Source organism: Anser anser (assembly GCF_964211835.1).
Source record: "Anser anser genome assembly, contig: HAP1_SCAFFOLD_75, whole genome shotgun sequence".
Classification (NCBI taxonomy): Eukaryota; Metazoa; Chordata; class Aves; order Anseriformes; family Anatidae; genus Anser; species Anser anser.
This window is the reverse complement of record NW_028153982.1, coordinates 734716-744901: the sequence shown is the minus strand read 5'-3', so window position 1 is coordinate 744901 and position 10186 is coordinate 734716. Positions and strand designations below refer to the sequence as shown.

The 10186-nt window shown below is 38.2% G+C and overlaps 1 protein-coding gene across 1 annotated transcript; it reads left to right on the top strand.

The window, feature by feature from the left end:
- Positions 1 to 1196: 1196 nt before the first annotated feature.
- LOC310891054 (ubiquitin carboxyl-terminal hydrolase 42-like) lies at positions 1197 to 9936 on the top strand (the record flags this gene model as incomplete). Its single annotated transcript, XM_083853351.1, has 10 exons — positions 1197 to 1262; positions 2348 to 2458; positions 2619 to 2721; positions 2885 to 2952; positions 3109 to 3179; positions 3714 to 3796; positions 5029 to 5140; positions 5460 to 5627; positions 9624 to 9763; positions 9900 to 9936. The coding sequence occupies exons 1-10, from the start codon at positions 1235 to 1237 to the stop codon at positions 9934 to 9936; spliced, it is 921 nt and encodes a 306-aa protein (XP_083709477.1). The 5' UTR covers positions 1197 to 1234.
- Between the last annotated feature and the right edge of the window lie 250 nt (positions 9937 to 10186).

Below are 10186 nucleotides of genomic sequence, written 5' to 3'. Positions count from 1 at the left end.
ATTTAGTTCTTAAAGGCCGTTTCTTTGAGATTAAGTGACAGGACTTCTACTACTCTTTTCTTCTTGGAATGCTTCTTGGTATTCTTACGTCAGCCAGAACATTTGTCTCTGCCGCAGATGAGAACAATGACCATAGTTAACAAGCCCAAATCTTCAAAGTCTAAAAAGCCATCTTCAAGGCGGTCTGGCAAATCCAAGAAACTGAGTACTAAAAAACCGATGTCACGCACCGCAAACTGGGGCCGGATACCACCTGCAGAAGATTCAAGCCAAGTCTCTGTGGCCCAAGGATGTGGAGGTGCTATTTATTGTAGATCCTCTGAAAAATCTAAGCCTTTTGCCCAAAGAGATCTAAGTAAGTGTGCGCTTTATCCTGCCTCTGTTTTCTTCAAAACAAAAGTAGAAAGTGCAGTTCTTACTTGTTGCACTGATAGAGAACGGGACTACTGTGAATAAAGACTTCCAAAGCGATTCTCCTAAGGCAACTGAAGTGACTGACGTTACAGAAATTAATTTTGATATATTTACAGTCGACAGAGAAATACGGGGAGCATTTTGTAATGCACAGATTCATCCATATCTTTTCTGTTTTGCAAAGAAAAGTGTTTGATTGTTGCTATTCACAGGTTCCATTATTCACAGGTTTTTGAATGCTAAGATTGCTCAGGAAAAGATCTGATATTTGTAGGGGTACCGTCATTCCTAGTTATTTGTTTTTACATTGTCCTTGCATTTATTACCATATAATTTCAAGTCTAAGTTTGTGGTTGAAGTTATAATAAGGAAAAAAGCATATAATAAGGAAAAAATTAAAATGGTTGACTAAACTTTTTTTTCCCAAAACGTTGTGTTGACCAGCCAATTTGAATATGGCGGTATTAAAGGTGTCTGCAATAAGTTTTTCTGTTTTGGATTGTAGCTAGTTCCTCTAGGTGCTCCCGCAGAATAGTATTTTTACTATGCCTATATATACTTTATATATTCACTATACCTATATATACTTAATACCTTTCTTAGAAACAAACAAACAAAATCTCTTTTTAAATATAACTTTCTTGCAGTTGTTAATGATGGAATTGCTCCGCCACAAAGGATTCTTTTTCCACCTGAGAAGATACGTATGGATTGGCAAGAAACACAAAGGGTTGGAGTTGGCCTGTACAATCTTGGCAACACGTGTTTTCTTAATGCTACTCTACAGTGTTTGACCTACACCCCCCCACTTGCCAATTACATGCTTTCTCTTGAGCACAGCCAGTCATGTGAGTACTTTCTAACAGTATTTTAAATCTATTGGATAGCTGTGAAGGTGAAAGAACAGCAGTGATTCTGTGAGACAAACTTACTTGCCTGATTTTACCTGTAGAAGCTGGCTTTGAGCATTGTATTAGCAGCGGGCTCGGAATAGCATATGGAGTGCGTTTAATGCACCATGTGTTTTGTTTGTTTGTTTGTTTGTTTGTTTTTTTAAAAGGATCTTTTCTTGCTTCATGGGAATAATGAAGTGCATTGGACAGTAATGCATTTAATGAACATTTGGCATTTGGGCTATTTGGGCTTCCTGCTGCTAGAAAGGCAATAAAATTTAGGATGTTGGCATCATAGGTCTTTAGTCTGCACAGCCGAGGTTCCATAATGCACTACAATAAAGGGTCTGTTTGTTGTTGAACCAATTAAAAAAAAAAAAAAAAAAAAAAACCTAGAAAGCAATATGAGCTGTTATGAACACGACTAGATTTTTTTGTGGGACTGAATTAAAATCTAGACTGATTTTGTCCTAAATAAAATGTTGTACTATAAAGTAAATGTTGTACTAAACCTGTATGCTTTTTAGGCTGGTATCTTTGTATGGATACCTAGAAATTTAACTGTTTTCTTCCTGTATATAGAAATCGTTTCAGTTAAGAATCCTGTTGAAAAAAGGAGGGCAGAAGTACTATTACATACATTACTGTAATTTTTCCTTTCTCCCAAAGGACTCGTAGCTCTGTATCATGAAGCTCACCTGACAGCACTGTGCTGAAAATAACCCACATTCTCTTAATGCTGTATCATCAACGTCAAATATTCTTTCCTCATACATTTTGCAACCTGTGGAGTTCACATTCCTGTCAGCCTTTACAAACGTGACTTTGCAGTAGTCTTTTAGATTTCTCATCACAAAATGCACTTGAATACAGGCTTAATGGATATTTTTATTCTATAAAGTTGTGTGAAATGAAATGTTAGGAGGCTGTTGGGACAAGGAGAGTGGATATTGTATCTATAGTTTAAATGTTACTTATATGTTTGTTTGTAGTTATGTCTGTTTCGCTAGACTGGGATGCTTTCTTCTTTCACTCTTCAGGTCGTGAACAAGATTTTTGCATGATGTGCACGATGGAGACTCACATTAACCAGGCCCTGCGTTGCACTGTTGATGCCATCGAGCCTACGCGTGTTATCAATAATCTCAGTCGTAAGTGGCTTCAGATGTGTTTCTTTTTCAGCATCTTGTAATCTTCAAATAATTATTTGATGTGTATAAATGGTTTTAACACTATAAAGAAGAGAGATTTTAGAAACAGGAGAATTACTTCATTTTTAAATGAGGTAAATACTATCATCTTCTTATTTAGGAATAGGACAACATTTCCGTTTTGGCAGTCAAGAAGACGCACACGAGTTCTTGCGCTATACTGTTGATGCTATGCAGGAAGTGTGCTTGAATGGAAGCACCAAGTAAGCATAAACAAATTCACTTTTATACGTTCTCTAGCACCTTTTAGGCCTTTATTTACTATCAAAACTGAAAGTCTAGGTCATCCTTGGTTTTCATAAAACTCTTTGAAGAGTTAACTGTGTGCCTTAAATCTTCTGAGGTCTGATTATAATTTATTTCCAGATTGGACAGATCTTCTCAAGCTACCACCACCATTCATCAAATATTTGGAGGATTTCTAAGATCAAGAGGTACTTTTAAAAATATTCCTGTCCTTAGAACTGATCTGTGTCTTTTGTCAGTAGTAAAGCAGTCTGTAGTTTGTCTGAAGTAGTATCTATCGACAACTTGAATGTGGACAGTTAGTCTCCTTCACGTGTTGTTAAGCATTTATATTTTGCTTCCAGTGAAGTGCTTGAATTGCAAAGCAGTTTCGGATACGTATGAGGCATTTCTTGATATCACTTTGGATGTAAAGGTAGGAGGTTTTGTAAATATAATTCATGATGTTTAAGTACATGTATAACTTTCTAAATTAAACTTGTTTAACTTAAAAAACCAAACCACGTACAATGTTAAAATATAAGAGCTTGGTGGTGGTTAGAAAGTGGATTGGACTTTGTCCTTCTGTGGAACCCCTGTAAATAGTCTCCACGTCTGCATTGGGTTTAAGGGGAAAGAATTTTATTGCTGCACAAAGTATAATACTGTCACACTTCTTTGTTGTTCTACCTCAATATACATCTAATTGTTAGACTGCTGGATTTGTTGCCGGTATTGATGACAAAGCACACTATAGATGCTGTCTGCGTTACTGGAAAATGATTTGTTTCAAAGTAGAATGACTTCCAGGTGAGGTAAACGCTGAGCATGCTCTTTCTGCCTCCTTCTTGACAGTGCTCATAGTAGATCGCTTAAGTATGTATTAGTCAGGTTCTCTTATAAACTCCTAGTGCGTCTCTGGAATTTTGAATTTACAGTGACTTTACGCTCTTCTTTCTCGCTCCTCTAGGCGGTTTCATCTGTTACCAGAGCTCTAGAACTATTTGTGAAACCTGAAGAGCTGGATGGAGAGAATTGCTATAAATGTAGCGAGTAAGATCATTACTAATTATGTCTTAATACTAGATATTAGTTTTATATATTACATGACTTAGAGCGTAAGTTATCCTTTAACTTCATTTAGAAATAAGGAGACGCAGCTTTGTTGTTGTTGTTGTTGTTGCTTCATTTCGTAGTAGTGGTGAGCTGAAGCAAGGAGCTATGGAGAATGATTTGGAGTGGAAGGCAGCAGCAGGTTCCTGCAGGTCCCAGCGTTCACTGTGAAACAAAGTTAGATTGAGTGTCAGGGAATGTGAGCTGGCTCCGTGGTAATGAATGTTAGCAGCCTGTGCTGGCTCACTAAACAGCGTCTTGCACAGCTCTTGAACTGTGAAACCTGTCGATGTGGACTAATGCCTGAAATGAGCTCCCTTAAGCCTAACCCGTGCACAGGGAAAGCCTATTGAGTTCAGGCGCTCTCTGTGCTGATCAATATGTAAGATGTTTCTACGTATGTGAGAAACAATTGAACATTTGCATAAGATGGTTTGGCAAAACAAGCTGTTAGTCAAACATCCCCTCAGAAAAGCACAGAGTGCCCGGCTCAGTTCTGTAGGATTCATGCCTGACCCCTCTAAATGAAAAATGCAGTATCCACTTCTTGTTGTCGGATACTAAGGAAATTAGGGTGTCGAATCAAGAGCGTCCAATAGGTTATTAAAGCAATTTAATCCCAGGTTCGTCTTGGCCTGCGGATCCTAGAAAGCAACATGCAGCGTATTCAGGATTCTCATAAGTGATGTCTGAGGAAGAGAAAGAACTGTAATAGCACCTCACATCTGAATTGCATGGTCTTTCCTTAATGTGCTCTTTGAGGTGTGATCGGTTCAGTCACACTTAAAGCCAGAATTTTCTGTCTTTTTGTGAGCTTAAAAGGAAAGGCCTTGCACATGTACAGTACTTTTTCCATTGCTGATAACTGTTATTAGTCTTATATATAACTCATTTTTAATATTTTTTGTTTATATTTTATAACTCCCTGGTAATACGCTTTCATGAGAGATTCCTGTTCCCGCTGTGCTCTGAGTTGTTGGTAAAACTTACCTTCTTCTCTGTATTAACAAACGTGACATGCAGTGCATGGGTTTATGAAAAGAAAAAACCAAACATATGATGCAAGTAAATATCATTCAAATAGCATAAGCATGCGTGAGACATTAAAAGGAGTTTGTTTTGGGGGCGAAAAAGAAGATGCTTTCAAACACTTGTCTCTGCTTGTTTTTAAGGTGTAAAAAGATGGTTCCTGCATCCAAGAGATTTACCGTACACCGTTCTTCCAACGTTCTCACAATATCACTGAAAAGATTTGCAGATTTCACAGGTGGAAAGATCAACAAGGTATATTAAGAATATACCTTAAGAATATAGAGAAATGGTCTGCTTTTATTTTCATTTTCTCTTTTTTTCATTTTTCTCTTAATATCAGTAAAGTTCCTGCTTGACAAGAAGCATAAACTTTCCTCTGAGAAGGCTAATTCATCAGGAAACAGTTGTCTGCAACTTCTAGTATTAAACGTTGCTTATGGGAAGACTTATTTTTAGTGAATCAAGAGATATATTCATATAATTCCAGTCTCTGTTTTTTGGAAGTGTTTTTCTCTGGCTAGTCTGCGAAGTACTCTGATATAATTTTTCTATCTTCTTGGTCTCTCTTTAGGAGGTAAAATATCCTGAATATTTGGACCTCCGAGCCTATATGTCTCAATCAAGTGGAGAACCACTCCTCTATGCCTTATATGCGGTGCTGGTGCATCATGGAATCAACTGTCGCACAGGACACTATGTATGCTACATGAAGGTAGAAGTCAACATCATTTCTAACAGGGTAAAAGGTTGTGCTGGCAAACCAGTTAAAGTGTTACTAGTAGTACTGTTTCTAGGCAAAAAGATTTTCTGAAATAATCCCAAACTTGAAAATGGGATCTTGTATAAAATCTTAAGCTGTGATTGACTCTCTGCTTAAGAGAGGCCAAACGTGTACCTACTGAGAAGCTAGGTGATAAGTGTTTTTGTACACTTATAAGTGGTCATTTTGTAAAGAGACTGCTGAAAAATCTGAACACTGCTGCTGCAGAACTCTGAATGGGGGGCTAGCAACTGTTTTAACTGATCTGGAATCTTGAGTTTACTTTTCAGTGGACAGGAGGAGAGTCTCTCAAGGCAAACAGAAATAACACCCGATACTCATGTCAACATAAATTTATGCTCAGAGTGTAGGTGTAGGAACAGCGTCGGTATGTATATGGAACATCGGGAGAGGAAACTATATCGGTATTTACAGCTTTTCTACTTCCTTGTCAGAGAGACGTTATCTCCAAATTAGAAATTGATGTATTTTGAATAAGGGCTGGTGGATCGGATTTATTCTTACTAGTGTTAATATTTGCTCTTGAATAGTACTTAATATCTGGTAACGCATCAATCAATCGTCAAAAATAAACTTAAAAATGTGTAAGGCTTATCTCGTTGGTCGATACAAAGACCAAGGTCTTTTCTCTTTTCTCTTTTTTTTTTTTTCCCAGTATTGTTTTTCTGTTTTCCTTCTCACTGCAGTCTTGATTTTGTTTCTTGTCCCTTAAGTATGTTTTCAATGTGTTGTTGAAACATTTTCCCTTTCAATCCGAAAAAAGGAGCTGTCACTGGTGTCTGCAAGTTGAAGACTGGAGCTTATCTGAAAATCACTGAGCCCAAGAGCTGTCACCTTAGTCTTCCAATAGGACGGGGATGTCTTCATTTCTCAGTTAAATGCATTTTTCAGGTTTGTGTATTATTTTCTCAGGAACGGAAAGTGTGCGCACAATTTGCCAGTTGTGGGACTAGGAGTTCTCTTATTTCCTGTGCTTTGTTTAACCTGTCTTAAGTTTAATGGATAGCAATCAAGGTGTACTAGAAATCTGAAAACACTTTATGCTTTGTTCTCTCAGTCATTTTGGTATAACAAACTAGCTTATGGTTTAAACCCTCCATTAGGTTAGCATTTTCCCTAAACGTAACAAGTCCCTGTGTGCTACAGGAAGACAGTAACAAAAAATTAAGTATAGATATTCATCCTGTCATTATTCAGCTTCTGCCTATGGACACACAATTACGCTTATTTAAAGCGGTATCCTCTTGAAACCTAATCAGCATGTTAGAAAGGACTTAGTTATCGGCTTTTGTCCTGGAGGGCTGAGGTTTGGTCTGTTTTGTTTTACATTCAGCATTTCCTTTTCTAGCTTCCATTCCCCTGTTGTTTTGCATGAGGAAAACATGCAGCTTTACAAAGTAGAACGGAAAGAGATGCTTTTCAGTCTAACTTTTCAGTTTTTTGTAGGAGTTTTAAATGGGTGCAAAACAGCATAAGTACTGCTGCCAAAGTTATATTCAAACAAGTATTTCTTGGAGAAGCAGAAGAAGCCCAGGGAGAAATAAATTTACAAACATGCTCTTCATGCTCTCCTTTCCCAAGATTTCTCTGAGATATATCCCATAGTCTGTGGGTTTTGAGGTATGTGGTTCCCAGGAGTGAAAAGGAGGGCCAAACAGCTCTCCTCTTGGATCTCAACGTGCCAGGGCTTTAGTGTACTGCCACTTATGGCTCCGCTTTTCACCTGGAAAAAGCGACCTCATGCTGTAAACTGAGGAGCCCTGCAATTGTTCTACTTGTTGTTTTTTTTTTTTTTTTTTTCCCTGCTCGTATAGGCTTAGAAATGTGCTGATGAAACAATAAAAAAGCCAGCTTGGTACATCTCCTTACAAAAAAATAAGTACAAACTTGAGCTCCTGATTGGCTTCATGCTGAACTCTGTGCTGTTCTTGTCGTAATCTTGGTCTCTCAGTAGATAATATGGTTTAATTAAGAATAGAATCATGTGATGAAGAAGATCTCACACTGCAACAAATTCAACATCTCAAATGAAATTTTACATTTTCCGTGATTTTCTTTCTGAGCAGAAGTGTGTAGTATTAAATATATATATATATATCTGTGATGAAGCCACGGTCGCAGTTACTCAGATATCTTAATAAGCACTTGCAGGAAGATAAATTGCTGCATCTTTTAGCATTATTTAATTGTAGGGTTAGAGACATGTTGATTCAACAGAGCTGTAAAGTTTCTAAGAGGTCACTTTGAAAAATACCAGCTAAATTACTGGCAAGACTGCACCCGTTCTTAAAAACAAACAACCCCCCCAAATCATCTGTTTTCCTCTTACAGGTAACTGAAGTAATCCCCAAAGAAGACAGTTCACTATCCATAGGCAAGTTTTATTTTTAAACATTTTCTACATTTTATACCTAGCCACAACTTAACAACCAGTTAACAGTTGGTGACAATCCTGTTCAGTGTTGAAAATGTCATTCTGGCATAGGAAACAAAGGACTTCATCTTCTTGCTTTACAGCTGAATGTCTTCTACATAATGTTTGGAGAAGTGAAATCTTGCAAGAGGTTTTCAAAAATTCTGCCCGGTTTGGATGATGAAGTAAATTGCCATAGTCAGTAGATTCTGGCACTGACAAGTTCCTTCAAGCTAAAGAGGGAGTGCGATTGTTGCAAAGCATGTCTGTATTTTGAGACAGGGACGACCACAAGTTTTAATCTTAAAATACGACATGGAGGGGAGGCTGGTTGTTCACACATTCTTGCAAACATTAATACAATCTGTCCCATTATCAAGAAGAAAATTAGGGACTGAACGGAGGTCTTTCAAATACTAGTGTTGCAAAAATAGACTTTTTATGCTACTAATGTCAAAAGAATCCTGATTGTACTAAACTGTAAGTGTCTCTTCTAGCTGATAAATCAGGAACAGCACAGAAGAAAATGCGTCTGCTCTAATGCTCTTTGGGCTTCGGTGAATTCTCTGGCCAGCAGATGGCGAACTCGCTTTTTCTAAACCAGTCAAAAGTATAGGGAGAAAGTAAATGTCTTGCACACATTACACAAGTCCAGGGCATTGGGATCACTGGGCTACATGAGTGAAAGAGATGCACCCCAACAGTACCCCACTTAGATACGCTGCTTGAAACATAAGCAGGATAGGAGGGCTGTGCAAAGCAATTTTGGTAAATTGAGAAATTCATGTATTTCATCAAGCCTGAAGATACTAATTAGTTTCATGTGGGGGAAGGTCAGTCTTTCAAAGAAAAGAAAAAACGTCTCTTAAGCAGGATTTTCTGAATGGTGGAATCTAATCTGAAAAAAGGCTACTTCAGCAGGTTATTTATTTATTTATTTATTTTTAACTGTATTGAACCTCTCAAGTAAGCTAGGAGCAGACTAGGAACAACTGAGGACTTGTTAGAGTGTGCCTTTTCACCTGGACTCATGTTACTTTGAATAAATTAACAAGGATAGCTAGTGATAATTTGTGATTTAAGGAAATCCCAGATACGTGAGAGAAAGAGCAGCGTTAAAGCAGTTAAATTCCTGCTCTCTCTAATAAGTGCTCTCTCTAGCCAGTTTCTGAACGCTTCTGTTCTGTGGCTAGGATTTGGACGGCTTGACCACAAGATCACTAGTAAAACAAGGATGCCGTCCAGTCAAACCTTCAAATGAATGTAACTTACATAAGGTCTACCATTTGCTATCAAAGCAGGTAGCTTTGTCCTAATATTCTGTACAGTTGACCAATTTTAGCATGGAACTGAAATGCAGTCAGTTTAATGGGAGGGCTTTGGAAGCTGCCTTCAACAGTCAGTTCAGCCCTGTAGTCAGAGAGCAGATCAAGCCATGTGCAGGGTTGTGACTTCTCTCTTTAGAAAGAAAACCACTGAGCCAGACAGTTCCATGTTGAGTATCACAACAGGGAATGACATTTCTTCCCTTTGTCTTTCAGATGCAGAGCTTACTGATGGAAGCCTTCAATACTCAGACTAAACCTACCATCAAAACGGACGACCTTTTTACCATCCAAACCAACCATTTTTCCATCAAACCCAACAACTTGGGTTTTGAAACGAAACTGCTAAGCCACAAGTCCTTATTGAATCTATTTTGCAGTGAAAGGGTTTTCTCTGTAACCTGATCATTTAAACTGTTGTGCTTAAAAGAAGGTCACTTGCAAGAGCGGTTATAATCCATGCTAATCCATGCTCCGTGCTGTTCCTTACAGTCAGCACACCAGGTTCCCCCAGTGCGGTAACATGTAAGGGTGGAAGCCTAGGGAACACTCAGGTAATGCTGCTATAGCATACCCTGAAAGCCTCCTCAATGCTCTACAGTTTCTTTAAAATGTGAATGTTAGTTTAATTTTCCTAGTCACTTTAAGCAATTACTCCACAAGACCTTATTGTTCTCCACAACTCCCTCTTAGAGGTTGTAGCAGCGTGGGGGTTGGCCTTTCTCCCAAGCAGCAAGCAACAGGAGAAGAGGAATTGGCCTCAAGTTTCACCCAGGAAG